We start from the raw sequence: 27671 nt of genomic DNA on the forward strand, positions 1-27671 counted from the left end.
TGAACAGGCGCCGTTAGTCTGGCCCCGCCCCCCTTGAGAGCAAAGGGCGATCTCCCGCCTTCTCCTTCCCGCCAACGCGCAGGCGCGGGATGAAACTCCGCCAGAGCACGTGACCCGCCGGGCGGGGCGGCTCCAGGGTCACGTGCTGCACATGGCGGCGCCATCGTGGTGAGCCCGGCCCGGCCTGGCCCGACCCCGAGTACAGCTCCCTCCCTCACCGCCCCCTCAGTCCCCGGCCCGCTTCCCTGCCACACCCAGGCGGTGATCGTGGAGGGGATCCCGGCTGGCCTCGAGTAGAGCTGCATTCCTCACTTACCCGCCCGTTTGGCGGCTCCACTCGACGCTGCGAGGCGGCGTTGCCATGGCGATGGGCTGGGCCCCGCTGCTGCTCATGGCGCTGCTTCCCCGTCACATGTCCGGAGCCAAACTCAATGTCCCCAAGGTGTTACTGCCCTACTCCAGCACCGTGAAGGTCAACTTCACCCTGCAGGCGGACGAAGGGTGCTATGGATGGTGAGCTGCGCTTCAGGCCGACGCCGCGGGCCGGGGACTGCGAATGGGCACCGGGCAAGGGGAGGCCCAGTGCTCCGGAGCGAACATCACTGCCTGACAGCTGTCACACTGATCCGGAGCAACCAGAGAAATGAAGAACTGCCCCCAACATCAGTCTGAAGAAGGGTCTCGACCCGAAATGTCATCCATTCCTTCTCTCCACAGATGCTGCCTGTCCCGCTGAGTTACTCCAGCATTTTATGTCTATCTTTCGTTTTAACCAGCATCTGCAGTTCCTTCCTACACCCAATGTGAAACCACTCTAAAAAAAAGAGGGAGACAGAAAGTAGCAAGCTATAGTCCAGTTCGCTAACGCCTGACATTGGGGAAATAATTAGTTCAATTTTGGGTAGACAACATCAGGCAAAAGTAGACAAACAATTTATAAGACAATCAAGAAATGTAACGTAGAACAATACAGCACAACACAGGAACCGGCTGACCATGGTACAATGTCTGTGCTGACCATGGTACCAATTTAAACTACTCCTTGCACACAATCCATAATCCCTCCATTCCCTGCATATCCATGTGCCTATCTAATACATAGAAAATAGGTGCAGGAGGAGACCATTCGGCCCTTCGAGACAGCACCACCATTCATTGTGTTCATTGTCCTCACCTTTCACCCCACCGGCCGTCACATACAATAAGTAATCTTGTTGCTGCTGCAAGTAAGAACTTAATTGTTCTGTTTCAGGACCTATGACAAACAATCTTGACTTTAGGTAGTTCAACTGTTCTTACTTTGAAAGGGTGTAAATTCTATTGAGAAGGACAAGTCCAGATATATATTGTCTTTGAATTAATTAGAGCTGACATGCTTATTAAGAGTAAATTCATGCAACTCATATTTTAACCTATAGTATTTATAATAGACAATAAGTGCAGAAGTAGGCCATTTGGCCAGCACCCCCATTCAATGTGATCATGGCTGATCATCCCTAATCAGTACCCCGTTCCTGCCTTCTCCCCATATCCCCTGACTACGCTATTTTTAAGAGCCCTATCTAGCTCTCTCTTGAAAGCATTCAGAGAACCTGCCTCCACCACCCTCTGAGGCTGAGAATTCCACACACACCCCACTGATAAATTATACATTTGGTAGAAATTCACATTGTATGTATAAAAAAATTATTTCAGTTAACACATTTTGAGCTAAACCCACTTAGTAAATTGAATACCTTAAGCAATAATGTGTGAGTAAAAGTCAGAGAACTGAATAGTTCTTTTTCATGACAGGTTTTCAACCCGACCAGATATAGCAACCATTGAACCTGTGTATCAGAATAATACTGACTGTTCCAATTCAGCGGTGATATCTGCTCGCTCTACTCAGCGTACTCGCCTCACCAGCATAATCATAGCAGAGGAAACTGGTAAATATCGAATTATTATAATAATTACTTTATTGGGCTGACATGAAATGAAAATATAACTCAGAAGACAAATCTGGTATGTGGTCATTGTTGAAATGGACATTTGACATTAATCATCTAAAATAGATATTTCAAATCCTTTGTAGACAATTCCTCAGGATGAAGGATGTCTTGTTGTCACTACAATTCGATAGATTCTGAGGTAGCTGAAATGTGAGATTTGTACACGTGCATGGGGACGGAGGTGTTTGATAAGAGAGTGAGTGGGTGGTTTGTTAGGTGCTATACACCTACCTTTTTTTGTGGTCTCTTGAAGAATGGATTTGTGATTGCCAATGTCATCCCAATACCACTCTCGCTTAAGTAATCATGGGTTAATGATCCTCATGAGTCGGTGGAAATGGTGACCATTTTCAAGTAAGCTGTAAGAGAATTCTTAAATGTTTCTGTTTTCCAACTTGTAACCACCATTGACAGTGTTTTTTTTGTTTTTGAGTTGAGGATTGGACAGGTAAAGATTAGCATTCCGTGCTAACTGAGTATAATTATGACCAGAATTCTAGAAAGTTGATCTGGTGGGGGGGGGGATACTATGTTGGTTTGCTTATCCTACCAGTGAATTTGAAAGAGTTTGTGGAGTTATTTCCAGTGCTTTGAGGTATCTACTGTGGGTAGTCAATAATTCAGAGCCACATGTGGATAATTTCTTCCCAGCAGACTTTAACTCTCAAAATACTTATTTTTAGAACAGCAAAGGCCATGTTAGTGCACAGAAGGTGACTGAATTTCATGAGCACTTTCCGCCTTATTTGAGAGGAGGCGCCCAAGGTGTGTGAAACAGTTTGAAACAAACACAAAATTCAATTTCCATTTTTTAAAGTATGCCGTTAGGGAAATTGTGACATGGATCATTTTCCAGGAAGCCACTGGTGTCACCACTAGTATATTTGAATGAATAGCAAATGGCATGTTGGCCTTCACAACACGAGGAGTTGAGTATAGGAGCAAAGAGGTCCTTCTGCAGTTGTACAGGGCCCTAGTGAGACCACACCTGGAGTATTGTGTGCAGTTTTCGTCTCCATATTTGAGGAAGGACATTCTTGCTATTGAGGGAGTGCAGCGTAGGTACACAAGGTTAATTCCCGGGATTGCAGGACTGTCATATGTTGATAGAATGGAGCAGCTGGGCTTGTATGCTCCGGAATTTAGATGGATGAGAGGGGATCTTATTGAAACATATAAGATTATTAAGGGTTTAGACACGCTAGTGAAAAGGTCAAATGCTTTTAAATATCCTCTATCTATCTTATATATATATATATATATATTACTAAAAGTCTGTTCTTGACCGGTTTTGGCCACCTGTGCTGGGATTTCCGAGAGAACGGCACCACCTACGGCCGTCATTTTTGGCCACCTTGCTCAGAGCCCCCCTCCGCCGCATTTCCCGTCGATGAAAAATGACAGAGATATTAATGTTTTTACAAATTCCCCATTCTCTCTGCTGCCCCTGCTGGCGGAGTGGGGGAGGGACTGTAAAACCAGGAAGTGGTGTGCCTCACAGTCTCTTCAAGATGGAGGAAGGCAGAGGGTCACGTTTCTCTGAGCTGTGAATAACACTGAACACATGTCTACTCAAATGTAAGTGCCCTTAGTGGTTCTAAAATGCTTGCAGAATGTGTCTATTGGTTCTAAAGCTTGCAAAAAAATGTCTATTGGTTCTAAAGCTTGCAAAAAAATGTCTATTCGTTCTAAAGCTTGCAAAAAAATGTCTATTGGTTCTAAAGCTGGCAAAAAAATGTCTATTGGTTCTAAAGCTGGCAAAAATGTCTATTGGTTCTAAAGCTTGCAAAAAAATGTCTATTGGTTCTAAAGCTTGCAAAACGTGTCTCTATTGGTTCTAAAGCTTGCAAAAAGTGTCTCTATTGGTTCTAAAGCTTGCAAAAAAAATGTCTGTTGGTTCTAAAGCTTGCAAAAAATGTCTGTTGGTTCTAAAGCTTGCAAAAAAATGTCTATTGATTCTAAAGCTTGCAAAAAATGTCTATTGGTTCTAAAGCTTGCAAAAAGTGTATATTGGTTCTAAAGCTTGCAAAAAGTGGCTCTATTGGTTCTAAAGCTTGCAAAAAAATGTCTATTGGTTCTAAAGCTTGCAAAAAATGTCTATTGGTTCTAAAGCTTGCAAAAAAAAATGTCTATTGGTTCTAAAGCTTGCAAAAAAATGTCTATTGGTTCTAAAGCTTGCAAAAAATGTCTATTGGTTTTCTAAAGCTTGCAAAAAATGTCTATTAGAGAAGCTAAGCAATTTCACTTGTGAGCCCCCCCCCTCCCAATCCCCCACCCCCTCAGCTGAGGACAGGCTGTTCGGTAACTGAGAGGACCATGACTACCCGACAGTGACAGTGTGACACTTTTAGATCCTACAGTATGTTGTCATTAAACAGTTGGTTTTAAAATACATATTGGATTCACCGTGCAGCAGGCGATGCCTTACCTATCTCCGTTTGAAGCTCTGGAGTGTTGGGCCTGCTGCTTCAACATCAGCTATGGTTTGCGGAGCTCCCAGCCTCGGGCCGCACTGATTTCAACATCGCTGGTGTCCTGGGAACCCTTTGCCGAGGGCTGCCAGCGTGAATCTCCACCCAGTTCAGCCTGTGGACTTCAGGAGCAGCGGTCTCCGGTAAGAAGTGGCCGATTCGGAAGTCCAAGCCGCTGAGAATGTTCTCCCGTTCCGACGTCGGATGGTGACCTCACAAATTTCATTGTACCAATGGCCATGAGGGGGGGTCCAAGAGGAAGGGGTCCGTTGGAGACGGGAAAAGGTATCATCAATGGGGGCGAGAACTCGTTCCCATGGAAGAACGATGTGAGGCGGAGGCGACGGAAGAAGAGCTCCAAATCGCAGCGGGCGCGGAACTCATTGAGGTGGGGATGGAGGGAGACAAAGGTGAGGCCTCAGCTGAGGACAGACTGTTCGGTAACTGAGAGGGGGAGGTCAGGGGAGTGGTAGTTATACAGGTTATACAGGTACAGGTTTCCTTTATTGTCATTCAGACCGAAGTCTGAACGGATATTCGTGCCTGCAGTCATACATACATACAATACAATTAAAAAAACCTCAACAATAAACACATATTAACATCCACCACAGTGAATCCACCTAGCACCTCCTCACTGTGATGGAGGCAAAAGTCTTAGGTCTGCAGTCTCTTCCCTCCTCCTCTGCCTAGTCTGCACCGTGGAAACTTCAGGCCCGGTGCTGAGTCCAGGCTGCAGGTAAGGCGACGGCTGCGGGCTGTTGGAGGGCGGTGGAATGGCCAGGGTCAGCGGGCAAAGAGTAGGAGGTCCCGGTGGGCAGATGGTCGGTGGGGCGGCGAGGTTTGATGGGTCCGGTGAGGCAATGAGGTGAGTAGGCCGCCCTAGATCTCGAGGCCCTAAGTTTAAGCTTGTCTAGCTTATACGTAAATCTGGCCCTGACTATTATAACTTATATTTCTCCTCAAGCAGGCTTTCTCTAGTAGATTGATGAGAGAGAGAGAGAGAGAGAGAGAGAGAGAGAGAAGCCCAGAGAGAGAAGCCCAGTGTGGGGTATTGAGACAATGTCTGATGCCTTTGAAATGTGCAATGACCGGTGACTTTGAAATGCGTCTACTAATTGATGAGAGAGAGAGAGGCCCAGACGTCCCAGTGAAGTGTATTGAGACAATGACCGATGCCTTTGAAATGTCTTATCTTGAAAGTACTAACTGATAGGATGCCTTTGATATGCAACTGCTGATTGACAAGAGACAAACTCAGACGCATCCTGTGGTAAATGTGTATTGACTTTACCTCTGACCATGACTAACATCTTTGGAATGTGCTTAGGTGACAAAAAAAAACAGTATAAAATACCATGTAATTCTTTGTTCATAGAAGTGGTGACACGAGGAGAGTCAAGTGCCTATGTTGCTTACCTGGATGGTGTAATCCTCGCCACTTCCATCGGCCGATAATTAGTAAAGTTTGAGTTTTGTGAGTTGTCTGTTTTTAAGAAGTGAACTTTTTTATTGTCGAATAGTCGGCAGGCCTCGCTGGGACAATATCGACAATACCGCCAGCGGGCTGGATAACGAAGCTGAAGGGATGAATGTGCACACTTTCTCGTTGTCCGAGCACGATGTGAGGAGGGCTCTGACACGGGTGAACACGGGGAAAGCTGCAGGCCCCGATGGCATCTCAGGACGAGTACTTAAGTCCTATGCTACACAGCTAGCTCCGGTGCTCACTACAATATTCAACCTCTCCCTGGACAAGTCCGTGGGCCCTGCCTGCTTCAAAAAATCCATCATTGTACCGGTACCTAAAAATGCCTCCCCAGCCTGCCTGAATGACTACCATCCGGTGGCCCTCACCTCGGTAGTCATGAAATGCTTTGAGAGGCTGGTGAAGAAACACATCTGCGCCTTCCTCCCTCACAACATGGACCCGTTAAATTTGCATACCGTCCGAACAGATCCATGGACGATGCAGTCTCCCAGGTTTTGCACACCGCTCTCTCATCTCGACAGCCAGAAGGGGAGCTACGTGAGGATGCTGTTCATAGACTTCAGTTCAGCCTTCAACATGATAGTCCCCCACCAGACTGGCCGAGAAGCTACTGGAATTGGGGCTCAACACCTCCCTGTGTGCCTGGGTCCTGGACTTTCTCACTGCCAGGCCCCAGGTAGTCAAGATGGGAGGGAATACATCAAAGTCCCTCACTCTGAGCACAGGATCCCCCCAGGGTTGCGTCCTCAGCCCCCTATTGTACTCCCTGTACACACATGACTGTGTGACTAGGTTCAGCTCCAACTCGATAATCAAGTTTGCTGATGAAACTGTGGTGGTGGGCCTGATCTCAGACAATGATGAGAAGGCCTACCGGGAGGAGGTGGCTGATCTGGAACTGGTGTCAGGACAACAGCCTCCTCTTGAACATCAAAAAAACTAAGGAGCTGATCATGGACTTTAGGAGGGCACATCATCCGAGGACTATGGGAGCTTCACTCGCCCCCCTGCAGGAACTATACATCAGGAGGTGCAACTCCAGAGCCAATAAGATCATGGGAGACCCCTTCCACCCCTGCAACGGACTGTTCCTGCTGCTACGGTCAGGCAAACGCCTCCGTTGCCATGCTGTGAGAATGGAGAGGTTGAGAAGGAGTTTCTTCCCAGAGGCCATTAGGACTGTAAACTCCTATCTCACCAGGGACTGACTTTACTGTACCACTCTACTGCTTTCTTTTAAATTGCTGTTTTTATTTCCCTTTTTCCTTCCGCCCACAATATTTAATATGTAAAAGAATATGTGATGCTGTTCCATTCTGTTTGTTTGGTTGTTTATTTGTTTGTTTTTTGCACAAACTCTGCGAGCATTGCCACTTTTCATTTCACTGCACATCTCGAATATGTATGTGACGAATAAACTTGACTTGACTTGACAGTCAACAGATGAATGTGCAAGAGGTAACAGAAGTTACCGGAAAACTCTGCCCAGCAGGTGGACTGGATTATAATGGAGAGAGAGAACTGCGCTCCTGGTAATACAGGCGCGACTCTCCTCTCACCAACGAATTTGAATAACAAATATTATAATAAAAATCCAATGATACATAGTACAATCAGAACTTGGAATCAGAAATGCATTTCGTTGTCTCTGTACTGTACACTGACAATGACAATTAAAATTGAATCTGAATCTGAATCTGAAACAAATAAAACAGAACTTAAAATTAAGAAATCTATCTCTGCTAATGCCAATAGCCAATAATCCTTCGTTTAAACCCTCAATTATAGATAAATCATTTACACAATGGGAAAGAACAGGAATCAAAACGCTCGAGACCTGTATGAATTAGGGAAATTATTACCATTTCAACAATTACAACTGAAATATAACTTGAAAAATAATCAATATTTTAAATATCTTCAAATTCGTGATTATCTGAAAAAATATACAAAAGACTATTATAATATGCCCCCAGACTTATTAGATGAAGCCATGAAGATAAAGGCTGAATCAGCAAATCTAATATCATACTTATATAATATTATATTGAATATAGAAATACCTACAACAGATAATATTAGAAGAGATTGGGAACAAGAATTAGCTATAAAAATTAAAAAAGAGAGCTGGGATAAACGTTTAAGATATGTGCATAAATGCTCGATCAACGTACGACATACTCTAATCCAATATAAAACATTACACAGACTATATTATTCAAAATCTAAAATAAATAAAGTCTTCCCCAATGTCTCACCCATTTGTGATAAATGTCAGGTACAAGAAGCTAACATAGCGCACTCTTTTGTTTTCTGTACAAAAATTCAAAAATTCTGGAACGAAATATTTGAAATCTTTACAAAATTATTTAAAACAAAACTTCTACCTAGAGTAGAATGGATCATTTTTGGAATATCGGAAGCTAACCCTGAATTAAATATGTTTCAAAAGAACTTACTTAATTATGGGCTAATAATCGGAAAAAAGCTTATACTTAAATTTTGGAAAAATGCTCCAATACCAACAACAAAAATGTGGATTTCAAACATGTTCGAAACATTACACTTGGAAGAGATGAGACTCCTCCTAGCAGGTAAAGCAGATCACTTCCAAAAGACGTGGTCTGCATTTATGGAACTATTACAAGCTAAGGTGCAATAATAAGTTAAAATATAAAGGCTACCAGGACCGGGTAATGGGGGGTATAAAATACATTTTTTATAAAAACATGGTTGGTAGATCCTTTTTTGCGGAGTTTTGTGTTACAATAGAGCGACGGATTTTCCTTTTTTCCTTTTTTTTCCTTTCTTTCTAGGGTCTTAATTATTTTCTTTGCTTCCTTCTCTAATTCTTTCCCTAAGGGGTTCTTTTCTCCCAACATTTTCCTGCACCTTCACAATTCTTGCTTACTTTTCTTACTTCTTTTATTTCTTTCTCTTTTAAAGCTCAAAAAATGAAGTGGTACAACATAATGTAATAAGATATATGCGATGTATTAATGTGATTTACTGTACTGCTAATAAAAATAAAATTAAAAAAAAAAAGAAGTTACCGGGGTTGGAAGGGATTGGAAACTGAGCTCTATCGGACCTTTTGAGACCGACTTCCATAGAAACTCCCAGGAACATATGTGATCCTTCATCTGAAGTTGATATGCTTACCAGCCGAGGGTTCTTAGATACAGCCCAATTGTGTGTATTTTTAAAATTATTTTTATTAAATCAGCGGGTTGAGAGAAACGCGGGCCAGATTTTGTGTATGTATTTTTTAAGTCTGCCGAGTTGAGATACGCGGGGCGATTCGGTTGAGAAGTCAGCCGCGTTGAGACACTTGGGGCAAGGTTAAGTAGAAGTAGCCGGGCTGAGAAACCTTGCGGCTAGGTTAGGTAGGGCTAGATTAGGTAGAAGTTGCCGGGCAGAGAGAAACTCGCGACTATGGGGAATAATTAGGATAAGAATTACGGGGGAACGCCCATCCAACACGTGTATTTGAATCCTAAAAGTTACAAAGACTATAGAATATTAAATTATAAGCTAACCAAACGTTTGTGAGATGAATCTTGGCCAGTTGGAAGAATATGGAATGTATACCTGTTAAAAAGGCAGAAAAGATTAAAAAGGATGGTATACCCAAGAATTGGGATGTGTTACAAGCGGAATATAATTGGCATGATAAAACAAAAGGAAAAAGGCTGAAAAAGAAATGGCCTGATTGAGTCGTAAATTAAGCAATATTAAGCAACGTTAATAGACCATTATCTGTTTATTTGCACTTTATCCGTTTACCTAATCATGTGTGTATATATTTATATAATGGTATATGGACACACTGATCTATTCTATATTCATGCCTACTATGTTCTGTTGTGTTGAAGCAAAAGTAAGAATTTCATTGTCCTATCTGGGACACATGACAATAAACTCTCTTGACTAGACTCTTCTTATCTTCTTACTTACAGATGCTGTGTGATTCTTAGGGGCAAAGGAAAGTAAATAATCACATTTCTATTTTGTGGTTAGATGAATTTAGGGACATAAAGTTTATCTTTAATGGATTGGTGATTTTTTTTAAAGTAATGAACCTCACAATATTTTCAATATAATGAAAGAATCTTGGATAAACAATTGAAAATGATGTGTAAAGCAGTAATGTGTTTTTATTTCAGTGACAGGACAGGTGTTGCGCTGTGATGTAATGGTGGACAAAATAAATCAAATTGAAATTTTATCAACAACTCGGGAGTTGTACGTGGATGACTCACTGTTAAAATTAACAGTTAGAGCCTTGGATGAAGAAGGTATGGTTGCTTTCTCATACTCTAGAGATATATCTATCTTATTTATTTACTGTTGTCTTGTTTATAATTTCCCATGCCTGATCTACTGATTGCAGAATGTAATTTTCTCCTAAACTCATTTCCCAGGAAGATTTCTTCTGTTTTATCTGACGATTTATCTGACTCTCAGTACCAATCATTATTTTTCAGTAGTCATTCATCATCTGCAAATCCGTCATTGTTATGAATGCCTGACTTATGGACAACCTGTACATACAAACAACCATTTGGGAGACTGACAGGATGCTGCCAGGTTGCAAGGACCTTCTGCTGTGTGGGAATGGGGCATTTCTATTCCCCACCTGAATTGCAACAACCGATTGTTCTTCCTATAATTGGGCGACCAAAATTGTACACCATACTCCAGATTTGGTCTCACCAATGCCTTGTACAATTTTAACATTACATCCCAGCTTCTATACTCAATGCTCTGATTTATAAAGGCTAGCATACCAAAAGCTTTCTTTATCACCCTATCTATATGAGATTCCACCTTCAAGGAACTATGCACGGTTATTCCCAGATCCCTCTGTTCAACTGTATTCTTCAATTCCCTACCATTTACCATGTACGTCCTATTTTGATTTGTCCTGCCAAGGTGTAGCACCTCACATTTATCAGCATTAAACTCCATCTGCCATCTTTCAGCCCATTCTTCCAAATGGCCTAAATCACTCTGTAGACTTTGGAAATCCTCTTCATTATCCACAACCCCCCCTATCTTGGTATCATCTGCATACTTACTAATCCAATTTACCACACCTTCATCCAGATCATTGATGTACATGACAAACAACAAAGGACCCAACACAGATCCCTGAAGCACCCCACTAGTCACCTGCCTCCAACCCGACAAACAACCATCCACCATTACCCTCTGGCTTCTCCCATTCAGCCACTGTTGAACCCATCTTGCTACTCCTGCATTTATACCCAACGGTTGAACCTTCTTAACCAACCTTCCATGAGGAACCTTGTCAAAGGCCTTACTAAAGTCCATATAGACAACATCCACTGCTTTACCCTCGTCAATTTCCCTAGTAACCTCTTCAAAAAATTCAAGAAGATTAGTCAAACATGACCTTCCAGGCACAAATCCATGCTGACTGTTCCTAATCAGACCCTGTTTATCCAGATGCTTATATATATTATCTCTAAGTATCTTTTCCATTAATTTGCCCACCACTGAAGTCAAACTAACAGGCCTATAATTGCTAGGTTTACTCTTAGAACCCTTTTTAAACAATGGAACAACATGCGCAGTACGCCAATCCTCGGGGACTATTCCCGTTTGACATTTGAAATATTTCTGTCATAGCCCCGGCTATTTCTACACTAACTTCCCTCAATGTCCTAGGGAATATCCTGTCAGGACCTGGAGACTTATCCACTTTTATATTTCTCAAAAGTGTCAGTACTTCTTTTACTTTGAAACTCATAGTATCCATAGCTACTCTACTAGTTTCCCTTACCTCACATAATTCAATATCCTTCTCCTTGGTGAATACCGAAGAAAAGAAATTGTTCAATATCTCCCCCATCTCTTTTGGCTCTGCAGATAGCTGTCCACTCTGTCTCTCCAATGGATCAATGTTATCCCTCGTTATCCTTTTGCTATTAATATAGCTGTAGAAACCCTTTGGATTTACTTTCACCTTACTTGCCAAAGCAACCTCATGTCTTCTTTTAGCTTTTCTAATTTCTTTCTTAAGATTCTTTTTACATTCCTTATACTCCTCAAGCACCTCATTTACTTCATGCTGCCTATAATTATTGTAGATCTCCCTCTTTTTCCGAACAAGATTTCCAATTTCCCTTGAAAACCAGGGCTCTTTTCACTTTTTACTGTTTCCTTTCAACCGAACAGGAACATAAAGATTCTGTACTCTTAAAATGTCCCCTTTAAATGTCCTCCATTTCTCTTCTACACCCTTCCCATAAAACAAAATGTCCCAGTTCACTCCTTTTAAATCATTTCGCATCTCATCAAAGTTCGCCTTTCTCCAATCAAAAATCTCAACCCTAGGTCCAGTTCTGACCCTCTCCATAATTATATTGAAACTAATGGTATTGTGATCACTGGACCCGAAGTGCCCCCCAACGCATACCTCCGCCACCTGTCCCGTCTCATTTCCTAACAGGAGGTCCAACACTGCCCCTCCTCTAGTAGGTACCTCTATGTATTGCTGCAAAAAACTATCCTGCACACATTTTACAAACTCCAAACCATCCAGCCCATTTACCGAATGTGTTTCCCAGTCTATGTGTGGAAAGTTGAAATCTCCCACAATCACTACTTTGTGCTTACTACTAATATCTGCTATCTCCTTACATATTTGCTCTTCTAATTCTCGATCCCCATTTGGCGGTCTATAATACACCCCTATAAGTGTTGCTACCCCTTTCCCACTTCTCAATTCCACCCAAATAGCCTCCCTAGATGAGCCCTCCAATCTATCCTGCCAAAGCACTGCTGTAATATCTTCCCTGACTAGTAATGCAACACCTCCACCTCTTGCCCGTCCAATTCTATCACACCTGAAGCAACGAAATCCTGGAATATTTAGTTTCCAATCACAGCCCTCTTGCAACCATGTTTCACTGATCGCCACAACATCATACTTCCAGGTGTCTATCTAGACTCTAAGCTCATCCACCTTTCTTACAATGCTCCTAGCATTAAAATATACACATTTAAGAAACCCCCCGCCTCTTATTCTCTGTTTATTTCCTTTTTTTTCTTTCTCCTCTTGTGCCCGAGTGCTTCCCTTTTCTGCTTCCTGCCTCCCATTCTGTCTACTAGCTTTCTCTATTTGAGTCCCTCGCATCAACCATTCTAGTTTAAAGTCTCCCCAGTAGCCTTTGCAAATTTCCCCGCTAGGATATTGGTCCCCCTCGGGTTCAAGTGCAACCCATCCTTTCTGTACAGGTCCCACCTTCCCCAAAATAAGTCCCACTGATCCAGAAACTTGAATCCCTGCCCTCTGCACCAGTCTTTCAGCCACGCATTTATCCTCCACCTCGCACCATTCCTACTCTCACTGTCGCATGGCACAGGCAGTAATCCTGAGATTGTTACCTTTTTGGTCCTTTTCCTTAACTCTCCTCCCAACTCCCCAAATCCTCCCTTCAGGACCTCTTCCCTTTTTTTACCTATGTCATTGGTACCTATATGTACCACGACCTCAGCCTCTTCTCCTTCTGATTTCAGGATATCTTGGACATGTTGAGACAAGTCCGAGACCTTGGCACCAGGGAGGCAGACCACCATCCTGGTCTCCCGACTGAGTCCACAGAATCGCCTATCCGAGCCCCTAACAATAGAGTCCCCAATTACTATTGCCCTCTTCTTTTTGTCCCTACCTTCAGGAGTAACGAGGCCGGTCTCTGTGCTGGAGGCCCGTCCGCTCTCGCTACCCCCGGGCAGGCTGTCACCCCCATCCGTACTCAAACAGGAGTACTTATTTGCAAGGTGTACCGACATTGGAGTACTCACTCGTCCCTGCCTCTGCCCCTTGCCCTTCCTTAGCGTGACCCACATGTTTCTCTCCCGTGGTTTTGGAGTGACCACCTCCCTATAACTCCCCTCTATGACCTCCTCACTCTCCCTGACCAGACAGAGGTCATCGAGCTGCTGCTCCAGGATCCTAATACGGCCCCTTAGAAGCCCCATCTTGCTGCACCTGGTGCAGATGTGGACGTCTGGAGGACCATCCGACACCATGACCTCCCATTTCCAATTCATAAACAGTTCTGCTTATAACACAGTTCTCGGGAATGGAGCTCCTGAGGGAGACGCTCTTCAATGGACATCGCAACTGATGTCAGGCCCACGTTTTTCTGCTGGGAATGTAACTGTAGATATCAGAGATTGCTGTATCACAGAAGTGGGATATCTTGGATTTTTGTCTCCATTGTTGTACTGTGAAACTATTGAGGCCAATTGGAGTGCTACAGCCCTTCTGGCAAAGAGCAGCTAATTTCAGAGAGGCTCAGGATTGGACTAAGTACTTTCCTGGTCCATTGTGCTTATGTGACAATTATGAAAAGGCACAATCTTTCAGCAGGAAAATCTATTTGTATTATTTTAACATAGCAGAAATGTTCCAATGCACTTCTTTGTTGTATTATCGAAGATAAATTTGGAAGCAATATTAGAGAAGTTCACCAAAAGGTCGGGCAAAGAAAGAGTTTTTACTCAATCATCAACATAAAAGAGAGATAAAAGATATAAGGAAGAGAATTACAGAGCTTGTTTTTTTGGTAGCCTATGCCACAATACCAGTGGTCGAGCAAGTAACTTCAGGTGCTCAAGAGGCCAGCAATGGAGGAGATTAGGAAGAAGCAAGGAAGTGGCAGGAATAGAATGGTGCGAGATCATGAAGGGATTTAAGATGGGGACTCTGCTATCGTATACAATCTTTAATCCCATCCTACCTCATGAAAGGATGTAAATATAATCGTCTATTCCCAATCTCTTTATCCAGCTTATCTTTATCCGGCTAGATTTTTTAATAACAAGCAAATCATCTTGGCCTGTGTATCCGGGGCTCAATATTCTGTGGGAGATCAGCACCAAGCTGATCAACAAGATAGGGCCTTTTAGACCATAAATGGCCATCTCCACTCTGAATGGCTTTGGCAACCAATCAATTACCCCAATGGTAAACAATGTTACCCAGTAACCAAGGGTAACCCCAGGCTCACCAGCTATTATGGCAAAATGTTATGAAAATGCCAAAAAGGAGGTTTACCAAATGTGGCCTTGTTTAGAGGGTTTCAACAACAGGGAGAGGTTGGGTAAAATTATTGTTTTCTTTGGATTGTTGGAGGTTGAGGGGAGACTTGATAGAAGTATGTAAAATTATAAGAGGCATAGATAGGGTAGACAGTCAGAATCTTTTTCCCAGGTAGAGTTGCTGCCTTACAGCTCCAGGGACCCAGGCTCAATCTTTACTATGGGTGTTATCTGTGCGGAGTTTGTACGTTTTCCCTGTGACCGCGTGGATTTTCTCCCAGTTCTCCAGTTTAGGATGGAGTGAGACATAATTAATTCAGAAACAAGGGTTCTGAACTTAAAGAAAGGTAACTTTGAGGGTATGAGACGTGAATTGGCCAAGATTGACTGGCAATTGATTCTTAAAGGGTTGACGGTAGATATGCAATGGAAGGCATTTAAAGGCTGCATGGATGAACTACAACAATTGTTCATCCCAGTTTGGCAAAAGAATAAATCAGGGAAGGTAGTGCATCCGTGGATAACAAGGGAAATCAGGGATAGCATCAAAACAAAAGATGAAGCATACAAATTAGCCAGAAAAAGTAGCCTACCAGAGGAGTGGGAGAAATTCAGAGTCCAGCAGAGGAGGACAAAGGGCTTAATTAGGAAAGGGAAAATGATTATGAAAGAAAACTGGAGGGAACATAAAAACTGACTGCAAAAGTTTTTATAGATATGTGAAGAGAAAAAGATTAGTTAAAACAAATGTAGGTCCCTTGCAGTCAAAAACAGGTGAATTGATCATGCGAAACAAGGACATGGCAGACAAATTGAATAACTACTTTGGTTCTGTCTTTACTAAGGAAGACATAAATAATCTGCCGGAAATAGCAGGGGACCAGGGGTCAAATGAGATGGAGGAACTGTGTGAAATCCAGGTTAGCCGGGAAGTGGTGTTAGGTGAATTGAATGGATTAAAGGCCGATAAATCCCCAGGGCCAGATAGGCTGCATCCCAGAGTACCTAAGGAAGTAGCCCCAGAAATAGTGGATGCATTAGTGATAATTTTTCAAAACTCTTTAGATTCTGGAGTAGTTCCTGAGGATTGGAGGGTAGCTAATGTAACCCCACTTTTTAAAAAAGGTAGGGAGAGAAAACGGGAATTACAGACCAGTTAGTCTAACATCGGTAGTTGGGAAACTGCTAGAGTCAGTTATTAAAGATGGGATAGCAGCACATTTGGAAAGTGGTGAAATAATTGGACAAAGTCAGCATGGATTTATGAAATGTAAATCATGAGTGACGAATCTTATAGAATTTTTCGAGGATGTAACTAGTAGTGGATAAGGGAGAACCAGTGGATGTGTTATATCTGGACTTTCAGAAGGCTTTCGACAAGGTCCCACATAAGAGATTAGTATACAAACTTAAAGCACACGGCATTGGGGGTTCAGTATTGATGTGGATAGAGAACTGGCTGGCAGACAGGAAGCAAAGAGTAGGAGTTAATGGGTCCTTATCAGAATGGCAGGCAGTGACTAGTGGGGTACCGCAAGGCTCAGTGCTGGGACCCCAGCTATTTACAAAATATATTAATGATTTGGACGAGGGAATTGAATGCAACATTTCCAAGTTTGCGGATGACACGAAGCTGGGGGGCAGTGTTAGCTGTGAGGAAGATGCTAGGAGGCTGCAAGATGACTTGGATAGGCTGGGTGAGTGGGCAAATGCATGGCAGATGCAGTATAATGTCGATAAATGTGAGGTTATCCACTTTGGTGGCAAAAACAGGAAAGTAGACTATTACCTGAATGGTGGCAGATTAGGAAAAGGGGAGATGCAACAAGACCTGGGTGTCATGGTACAACAGTCATTGAAAGTAAGCATGCAGGTGCAGCAGGCAGTGAAGAAAGAGAATGGTATGTTAGCATTCATAGCGAAAGGATTTGAGGATAGGAGCAGGGAGGTTCTACTGCAGTTGTACAAGATTTTGGTGAGACCACACCTGGAGTATTGCGTACAGTTTTGGTCTAATCTGAGGAAGGACATTCTTGCAATAGTGGGAGTACAGAGAAGGTTCACCAGACTGATTCCTGGGATGTCAGGACTTTCATATCAAGAAAGACTGGATAGACTCGGCTTGTACTCGCTAGAATTTAGAAGATTGAGGGGGGATGTTATAGAAACTTACAAAATTCTTGAAGGGTTGGACAGGCTGGATGCACGAAGATTGTTCCCGATGTTGGGGAAGTCCAAAACAAGGGGTCACAGTTTAAGGATAAAGGGGAAATCTTTTAGGACTGAGATGAGAAAAACATTTTTTACACAGAGAGTGGTGAATCTGTGGAATTCTCTGCCACGGAATGTAGTTGAGGCCAGTTCATTGGCTATATTTAAGAGGGAGTTAGATGTGGCCCTTGTGGCTAAAGGGATCAGGGGGTATGGAGAGAAAGCAGGTACAGGGTACTCAGTTGGATGATCAGCCATGATCATATTGAATGGCGGTGCAGGCTCGAAGGGCCGAATTGCCTACTCCTGCACCTATTTTCCATGTTTCTATGTTTCCTCCAACGCTCCAAAGATGTGCGGGTTTGCAGCTTGTTTGTCTTTTGTAAATTGTCCCTAGTGTGTAGGATAGTGCTAGTGTACGGGGAGATCACTGGTCTGTGCGGACTCGATGGGGCGAAGGGCCTGTTTCCCCTCTGTATCTCAAAACTAAACTAAACTTAATGGTGGTTTACAAAAGTGCTGGAGAAACTCAGTGGGTGAGGCAGCATCTATGGAGCGAAGAAAATAGGCAACGTTTTGGGTCGAAACCCGTCTTCAGATGGTGGTTTAGTACTTAAGGTAACAGGCTGACAATCCAGAGGCAAGGAGGCTTGCCATCACCTCCTGGGGTCATTGGTGATGGGTACTAAATGCTGAATTGCCACCAACACCACAATCCTGAAAATGAACGTAGAAATAATGTGGAATGTTTTTTATAGGAAATACATTTAGCAGCTTGGAAGGATTTATTTTCGTTTGGAGCATTGTGAAGAATGAAAACTCGGATAATAACGCTGAGTCGCCACGTAAAATTCGGTAGGCAGCAACTGGAAATCTAACAAAATACTAATCAATTCTTTCATATCGATTGACAATAAAGGGATTAAAAGCAAGCAAGAGGTTGTTGCTGTGGGTATATTTGCTGTTGTTGTTTGTCGATGTGAAATAAATTCTGACTTGTCATACTTAGAAGTCTTAATTATATATAATTTTGTTTGAATTCATGGTGACTTTTCTGTTGGGAGATATTTCGTCATGGCTCTCACTTCTTTGTTGCAGGATATTTAATTCAAATTTTTTTAAATCCAATCTAGTTTTTAGGTCTCTTAGTTTGATACATATCAAATTCATCTTATAAATATTGTATATTTTCACAATTTTGGTCAGAATACTGAAGTTTTCGGAATCCCCCTACTTACCATCTGCACACATAGAAAAAATGGAAAGAGAAGGAAAGCAATTCTTTCGTATCTGGGTTATACTGGTACTGCTAACCTGAATGCAGTGATGCAAAACTGGATATAAAAGCAAAGGAGGGTTGAATTTGCGTCCTGGTATATTTTCTTGTTAACAAGATGTTTTGCTGTTGTTTGAGCGATGTGAAATAAATTCAACTTGTTACTTAGAAACTTAATTATATATAATTTTGTTTGAATTCATGGTGACTTTTCTGTTGGGAGATATTTCGTCATGGCTCTCACTTCTTTGTTGCAGGATATTTAATTCAAATTTTTTTAAATCCAATCTAGTTTTTAGGTCTCTTAGTTTGATACATATCAAATTCATCTTATAAATATTGTATATTTTCACAATTTTGGTCAGAATACTGAAGTTTTCGGAATCCCCCTACTTACCATCTGCACACATAGAAAAAATGGAAAGAGAAGGAAAGCAAGGAGACATTATTCTCGTATCTGGGTTAATGACTGGTACTGCTAACCTGAATGCACGACTGCATGAAACTATATATAAGGTACTGGTTATTTTGCTAATTTTAGTTTAGCACAAAACCAATTATTTAAAAAGTTATTTAGCTCTTTTTAATATTAGAGTGTTAGAGTGAAGGGCACGGCAGGCAAACGTAAGGCTTTGATGACAAGGGAAATTGAAGTTTTGGTCAAGGGTAAGAAGGAGGCATGGGACAGGTATAAGCAACTGGGATCAAGTGTATCCCTGGAGGAGTTTTGGGAACTAAAGAGTAAACTATAGAAGGAAATCAGAAGGGCAAAAAGCGGACAGGAGATAGCTCTGAGGTAGTATTAAGAATAATCCCAAGAGATTTTATATGTACATAAAGGGTAAAAGGGAAACTAGAGAGAGTGGGACAGCTGAGGAATCAAAGCGGTCAACTCTGTGCGGAGCCACATGAGATGGGCAATGAGTAATACTCAGAGTATTTTTCCTCTGTTTTTACCATGGAGAAAGACAGGAGGATTGAGGAATTTGGGGTAGTCAATGGAAGTGTCTTGAGAGCAGTCAGTATTACGGTCGAAGAGGTGATGAAGGTTTTGTTGAGATTGAAGGTAGACAAATCACCCGGGCCTGATCAGATATATCAGATTTTATCGGAAAATTAAAAAGGAAATTGCAGAAGCCCTGGCTGAAAAGACTTCTATAGACATAAAAGTGAGCAGTTATTAAGCAGAACATTATTAATTATTGCTTATTCTGACTTGCATTTTTTCTTCTGCAGCTTTAGGTGGCCTTTTGTTGTCTGTTAACTTCTTTCAATATATATATTTTCAAAGGGGCCTAAGCTAATTTCATGAGGGCATTAACCTTGTTCATACTCATCATTAAATATGCTTAGTTGAGATGTCCATCCAGCTTATTTTCAATTAGCCGTTTCTATTTGACTAATGGTAGACAAAAATGCTGGAGAAACTCAGCGGGTGCAGCAGCATCTATGGAGCAAAGGAAATAGGTAACATTTCGGGCCAAAACCCTTCTTCAGACTGATGTAGGGTGGGGGGGGGGGGGGGGGGGGGGGGGGCGGGAAATAAGAAAGGAAGAGGAGAAGCCAGAGGGCTGAGGGAGGGCTGAGAAGGGGAGGAAACAGTGAGGACTACCTGGAGAGAGGTCAATGTTCATACTGTACAACCTGCCCAAGCGTAATATGAGGTGCTGCTCCCCCAATTTCCGGTGGTCCTCACTCTGGCTGTGGAGGAGGCCCAGGACAGAAGGATCGAATTCGGAATGGGAGGGGGAGTTGAAGTGCTGAGCCTCCGGGAGATCAGGTTGGTTATTGCGAACCGAGCGGAGGTGTTCGGCGAAGCGATTGCCAAGCCTACGTTTGGTTTCACCAATGTAGATCAGCTGACATCTAGAGCAGCGGATGCAATAGATGAGGTTGGAGGAGATGCAGGTAAACCTCTGTCGCACCTGGAACGACTGCTTGGGTCCTTGAATGGAGTCAAGGGGGGAGGTATGTTGTGGTTCTAAATCATATAACATTTGCTATTTCTTTCTGATTAATTCTGAAACAGAATTGGCCTAGGAGTTAGAGTCATGGAGTGAAACAGTGTGGAAACAGTCCCTTTGGCCCAACGCCCACACCAGCCAACATCTGCCAGCTGCACTAGTCCCACCTGCCTGCACTTGGTCCATATCCCTCCAAACCTGTCCTATCCATGTACCTGTCTAACTGTTTCTTAAACATTGAGATAGTCTCGGCCTCAACTACATCCTCTGGCAGCTTGTTTCATACACCCACCATCCTTTGTGTGAAATAGTTACCCCTCAGATTCCAATTAAATCTTTTCTCCTTCACCTTGAATCTATGTTCTCTAGTCCTCGATTCCCATACTCTGGGCAAGAGACTCTGTGCATCTACCCGATCTATTCCTCATAGATCTACTCAACATATCCCTATATAGCTCACACCCTCTAGTCCTGGCAACATCCTCGTAATTCTTCTTTGAACCCTTTCAAGCTTGACAATATCTTTCTATAACATGTTGCCCAGAACTGAACACAATATTCCAAATGCGGTCTCACCAACGTCTTATACAACTGCAACATGACCTCCCAACATCTATACTCAATACTCAGACTGATGAAGGCCAATGTGCCAAAAGCCTTTTTGACCACCTTATCTACCTGCGACTCGACCTTCAAGGAACCATGCACCTGTACTCCTAGATCCCTCTGCTCTACCACACTCCCCAAAGGTCTACCATTCTCTGTGTAGGTTCTGCTCTTAGACGTCCCAAAATGCAACACCTCACACTTCTCTGTAGTTTCATGACATCTATTTGAACATGTAACTAGAAACTGAGTGACTACTGCATATTGATATCAAAATGATTAGTTAATTTTACTTCGGAGTCACGTGAGTGATTCCGTGAAGACCCCAGCCCAGTGCGCAGGTGCGGCATAATCGCACAGCTGTGCACACGCGGCCAGCGGGAGTCGGGCGCTCCCGCAACCAAGGAACGTGAGGTAAGTACTTACCTTAATCGGGCCTTGTGGTTTTTGCTCCAGGGGGAGCAAAGCAGCAGAGGAAGCGGCCCCCGTTCGACTCCAGCAAAGGAGCCGACAGTGGAGGGGGATAGGCGCAAACGGGACCGCACACGCTGCGGACCGCTGACAGGGAGCTGCGCTGATGCCGGTCCGCTGAACAGCTGTTTGGTTAACAGCAGCGGACCGGAGGGAAATTTAAAAACCCGACCGGCAGCCCTGCAGACTCCTGACAAGGAGAATCGCCGCCCGGGAACCGCTACAATGCCGCCTGAAAAACGGCAGGCAGCCTCTAACTACACGTAAGACAAAAATCTTACCAAAATTACAGGTTCTACAGGAATCAACTTCCTCCAATACTGGAACAGGCTGGAGACAGCAAAAATAAGTATGTCTGTCTCCCCAAGCCAGAGGAGGTCATGGAGTTCAAAACCTCCAGGAAAAACGAGGGGTCACTGGCTGAATGCCAAGGGAGCTGACACTCCTACCCCAGTGCTATTGCACTAGCCATCTCCCTTGTCGAGGGATTGATGCAACAACGGAGTTTGAGCTATGCCTCCTCCAATTTATAGCACACCCTTTTGCTCCCTCTTTTGAGGCTAGCTAAGGAGGCCAGGGCTGGGCTGGCTTAAACGCTGGGCAGGCGGACGAGAACAGCAGTATGCCAGGGGAGCAGGATCAGGAAGAGCTACTGGGTGTCGTGGGCCACTACATGGCTCCTCCACGCGACCATCTTCCCAAACAAAGCCCTGCAGGAGTAGGCCTTTCTAGAAGCAAATCCGCAGGCAGCAGGGTCAGCAGACTCGCAGACAGGAGCTAAAAGCAGCGAACTTTGAAGCTCCTAACAGAGGGTCAAGATGTCACCGCCTTTGCTCGTTTTTTCCACGGATCATGCTCACCTGGCAGGCGAGACGCCATGATCACCAAGGTGGCTCTCCCAGGATGAGACTATCCCGTTGCACTACGAGTGTGCTGACGCCTAAGATGTTCCCAAATTTGGGATACTCGACTGACATTTGTGCATATAAGACCTGCCCGCAACCCCAAATATACGGGGCTATGCAAACCGCTGCTGCGGGAAGAGAGGCAGCTAAACCTGTGCGCCTCATGAGGGCAGGCCATGGAACGAGCAGGACATCGCATCCAACATCCAGCTGGCAGCACCCCTCGGCATCCACCAGCAAATATCGAACAAGGACCGGTGAAAGCCTGGCGACCGCTTCACATTACCCCCAAAGTTCTTTTTAGACAGGGGCCCAGAGCGGAGCCGTGGGAAAATGCGCCGCCCCACCGACAGCACCAGCATACCAGCAAAACTAAGCCTTCATGAAAAAACAATAAACATGGAGGTAGGTAGTCTGGTTCCTCCCAGTTTACACTAAATAAGGGTGTTCTACTAACTGCGGGGGGGGGGGGGGGGGGGGGGGGGGCATTTACACTTGTTGATAAAGCATGGGGTGCTGTCACAATAACTAATATATACTCAACAGTATTAGTGGATAAAAACTTCAATTCAAATTGGGCATATTACCGCCAGTTCAGCAATGTGCCCAAAGGGCATTTTCTCCCTCTAAAAAAGAGAAGTGAGAAGGTCAAGCTGAACTAAAAAAGGCTCATTACTAAACGGATCATGGGAATAAACATGAACCATTGGAATTTGTATCGAATATATTCACCAAAACTACAAAAGATGGTGAATGTAGCATCATCATTGATCTAATATCACTAAATAAATCTGTTGAGTATATACACTTTAAGATGGAGACGGGGTTTTTGTCACTGCCAGACATCTGATCTCCAAAGGATACCTTATGGCGAGCATTGATATGGAAGATGCTAACTATCTTATACCCATACGCTAGGATCATTGTAGATACCTAAAAATTTTTACCTGGATAATGGATATCCCGGTTAGGGCAACTATGGGAGTATAGAGCATTCCCAATGGTCTAACCTCAGCCCTAAACTATTATAAATGTTAAAAATGGCCATGAAAATATTAAGAAAACAAGCATAATCATGGCATATATTGGATGATATCCTCATATTAGGGAAAACAAAGGAATTAGCTGTGGCAGCAGTTCTAGCTACGAAACAGCTCCCTAAAGCTCTGAGGTTCACCCCACGCCCAGATAAACCAGAATTGAAGCCGTTAACTACCATGGATTATCTGGGCTTCAATATCAATTCCATCCATATGACTGTTACTTTGCCAAGGTACTTGGGTCACTATAATCAAATCATGAATGTACCCACTGAAGCTATATCACAATTACAGTGGTGGGCAGACATATATTTGGCATAGTTTTCAGCCCTATTATCATCACCAATCCCAACTTGGTTATTAAAAACCGATGCCAGTACTTTAGGCTGGGGAGCAACTAAACTCCATATCCAGCACAGGTAACAGATGGACCAATTCAGAATCATCGTTACTACACACACCGGGCATCAACTACTTGGGATTGGTGATCGCCTATTGGGCTAAAAAGCATATGCATTTCAAATGCAGCACGTATATATGTGGTTACGGATTGATAATACTATGGTGGTGGCTTATATCAACCATATGGGGAGCATAAAATCATTATTGTGCAACAAATTGGTCAAACAGATCTGGCAATGGTGTGTCAAAAGACATTTTAACTATCAGCTGCCTATTTCCTAGGAAGCTAGAACACAGTGGGAGACACCACGTCACGGGTAAAAATTTATGATAACATTGAATAGATGTCAAACCCAAAATATCTGCTAAAGGTATTAAGCAGTTTGAAAGCCAGATATCAATTTGGTTGCACAAGACGGAATCACCAGTAACCTATGTATGTGACTTAGGAACCAGATCAGAGGCAGCAGCGATAAATGCCTACACGCTGGAAGGGGGAATTTCTGCTTTGCCTTCCTCCCTTCTGCCTCATCAGTCGGGCACTTCGCAATACAGATGGAATCTGTCTCCGAGATATTGAACGTGCCCGACCGGCCTACACAGCCATGGTTCCCAGTTCATCACGACATGGTGGGCGAGTCACCTATGGATTTCCCTAGTGGACCATGGTTGCTGACTCAACCCAGTATCAGGCATAAGCCACCCATGCCAGAAAAACATCAAACTCCTGGGTGCAGGTTTTGAATAGACCTTACCAGGGACTGGGATTATCCAAAGGAACCATTACCACCATGTCGGCATCCCTGCGAACAGTCACCAAGAGCTAACATGGGTAAAATACTGCCACGACGCAGGGACAACATACCAAACTATTCAACCATTGACGTATTGGAGTTCCTGGAACATCTACACCATGACTAAAAGGTGAGTTACAGTGCCGTAAATACAGCATGGAGCGCCTTGTCTGCTTATCTAAAAACAGCAGGACAGCAGAGCATGGGATCCCATCCACTGAAGATAAACTTATGAAGGGCAACTATAATAATAAGCCCCAAAAACCCAGGTATACCCATGTATGGGATATCGGTGTGATATTGACATATCTCAGAGAATGGCACCAGCCAGATCCCTCAGTCTTGCTCAATCTATGTTAAAAACGCTCATGCTTATGGCTCTTGTATACGCTCACAGAGTCCAGTCACTCCATAAAACTAGACTGGATAACATGGTGATTACCCCAGACGCATCACGTTCATCATTCTAGGTCTGGTAAAAACCTAACTCGCAGGTATATGGGACTAGGCGAGATTATGAGTTCGGCACGGACTAGTAGGGTCGAGATGGCCTGTGTTTTCCGTGCTGCAATTGTTATATGGTTATATGGACCAGGAACGCCCAATTCACTGGTGGGATTCCGGGCCTACCCACCAGAGTCCAGGTTGAGTGTGGTGACCCATCTACTACAATATATAGACACAACCCACAATCTTAGAGGGAGAGGAAAGCCTATGGGTCAACCACAGAAACCCCAAGACGGGGTACGAGCCAAACCACTCCAAGGTGGCTCAAACAGGTACTGAAAGCTGCCGGAATAGATAATAATACATTTTAATCCCATTCCACTAGGGCAGCATTGATATCAGCGGCTGAACGAATGGACATCCCGGTTGACCACATTCTCAATACGGCAGAATGGTCAAGGGAACGACGTTCAGAACATTTTTTATTGTAAACCGTTGATAAGCCTGATTTAATTGCAGAGAGAATATTACAAACTGCAATATTAATTTAAGCTCAGGGGAGCTATTTATGTTGTTATTGTTAACAAATACCTTTCTGTTTCTTGTGAAAGCAGATCCATTGGTTGATTACGATAACACTTCCTCCCTCAAAAACTTCGGCAGTGAGTGAAATAAAAACTGTTACACGGTTTGAAATCACAGACCTTTGAAGTCTTCACGGAATCACTCACGTGACTCCGAAGTAAAATAGTAAGATTAAACGAGTACTTACCAGTATGAAGTTTGATCTGTATTTTATGAGGAGTTACGATGAGGGATTACGTGCCCTCCGCTCCCACCCTCAATATATAGATCAAACTAATAAACTGATGTCTCATGATCTTTACTATCTTACTTCAAATATTGTGTCTATCCTGTGATTTCACACCGCTGCTTCGAAGTATGCCGCACCTGCGCACTGGGCTGGGGTCTTCACGTAATCCCTCATCGTAACTCCTCATAAAATACAGATCAAACTTCATACTGGTAAGTACTCGTTTAATCTTACTATTTATTAACACATTTCTATGGTCGATTATCATTCTGCAGATATAAAAAAAATGTATTATATTACCAAACTATTCGGTTTGCTTTTGAGAATTTAAAACCAAATTCTCCACCCTTCCTGACAACACCAACTATTGTCAAGTCAAGTCAAGTCAAGTTTATTTGTCACATACACATACGAGATGTGCAGTGAAATGAAAGTGGCAATGCTCGCGGAACAACAAACCAACCAAACAATTTATAAACACAATCATAACACACATATTATTTTACATAATAAATAATAGAAGGAAAAACGTTCTGTACAGTTAGTCCCTGGTGAGAAAGGCGTTTACAGTCCGAATTGCCTCTGGGAAGAAACTCCTTTTCAACCTCTCCGTTCTCACTGCATGGCAACGGAGGCGTTTGCCTGACCATAGCGGCTGGAACAGTCTGTTGCAGGGGTGGAAGAGGTCTCTCATGATTTTGTTTGCTCTGGAGTTGCACCTCCTGTTGTATAGTTCCTGCAGGGGGGTGAGTGAAGTTCCCATAGTGCGTTCGGCCGAACGCACTACTCTCTGCAGAGCCTTCTTGTCCTTGGCAGAGCAATTCCCGAACCAGATGGTAATGTTCCCGGACAAGATGCTTTCCACCGCCGCTGCGTAGAAGCACTGGAGGATCCTCGGAGACACTCTGAATTTCCTCAATTGCCTGAGGTGGTAAAGGCGCTGCCTTGCCTTACTCACCAGTGCTGAGGCGTGTGATGACCATGTCATATCCTCAGAGATGTGGACTCCCAGATATTTAAAACAGTTCACCCTATCCACAGGATCCCCATTTATACTCAATGGAGTGTACGTCCTCGGATGATGTGCCCTCCTAAAGTCCATGATCAGCTCCTTCGTTTTTTTGATGTTCAAGAGGAGGCTGTTCTCCTGGCACCAGAGTGCTAGATCAGCCACCTCTTCCCGGTAGGCCCTCTCATCATTGTCTGAGATCAGGCCCACCACCACAGTGTCATCAGCAAACTTAATTATTGAATTGGAGCTGAACCTAGCCACACAGTCATGTGTGTACAGGGAGTACAATAGGGGGCTGAGGACGCAACCCTGGGGCGATCCTGTGCTCAGGGTGAGGGACTTCGATGTATTCCCTCCCATCTTGACTACCTGGGGCCTGGCGGTGAGAAAGTCCAGGACCCAGGCACACAGGGAGGTGTTGAGCCCCAATTCCCGTAGCTTCCCGGCCAGTCTGGTGGGGACTATCGTGTTGAAGGCTGAACTGTAGTCTATGAACAGCATCCTCACGTAGCCCCCCTTCTGGCTGTCCAGATGGGAGAGAGCGGTGTGCAAAACCTGGGAGACCGCATCGTCCGTGGATCTGTTCGGACGGTATGCGAACTGCAACGGGTCCATGTTCCGAGGGAGGAAGGCGCAGATGTGATTCTTCACCAGCCTCTCAAAGCATTTCATGACTACCGAGGTAAGGGCCACCGGA

The 27671-nt window shown here is 43.7% G+C and overlaps 1 protein-coding gene across 1 annotated transcript in view; it reads left to right on the forward strand.

Annotated features, from left to right (window-relative positions):
- The first annotated feature begins 109 nt into the window (after window positions 1–109).
- Window positions 110–27671, forward strand: part of LOC129710483 (nuclear pore membrane glycoprotein 210-like) — a 113304-nt gene continuing 85742 nt past the window's right edge. Inside the window, exons 1-5 of the mRNA XM_055657437.1 lie at window positions 110–513; window positions 1795–1931; window positions 10124–10255; window positions 18002–18098; window positions 18885–19035. Coding sequence (XP_055513412.1) covers window positions 362–513; window positions 1795–1931; window positions 10124–10255; window positions 18002–18098; window positions 18885–19035 — 669 coding nt within the window. The 5' untranslated portion in view covers window positions 110–361. The remainder of the gene's footprint in view (window positions 514–1794; window positions 1932–10123; window positions 10256–18001; window positions 18099–18884; window positions 19036–27671) is intronic.

Source organism: Leucoraja erinacea, chromosome 28 (genome assembly GCF_028641065.1).
Source record: "Leucoraja erinacea ecotype New England chromosome 28, Leri_hhj_1, whole genome shotgun sequence".
NCBI classification, from domain to species: domain Eukaryota; kingdom Metazoa; phylum Chordata; class Chondrichthyes; order Rajiformes; family Rajidae; genus Leucoraja; species Leucoraja erinaceus.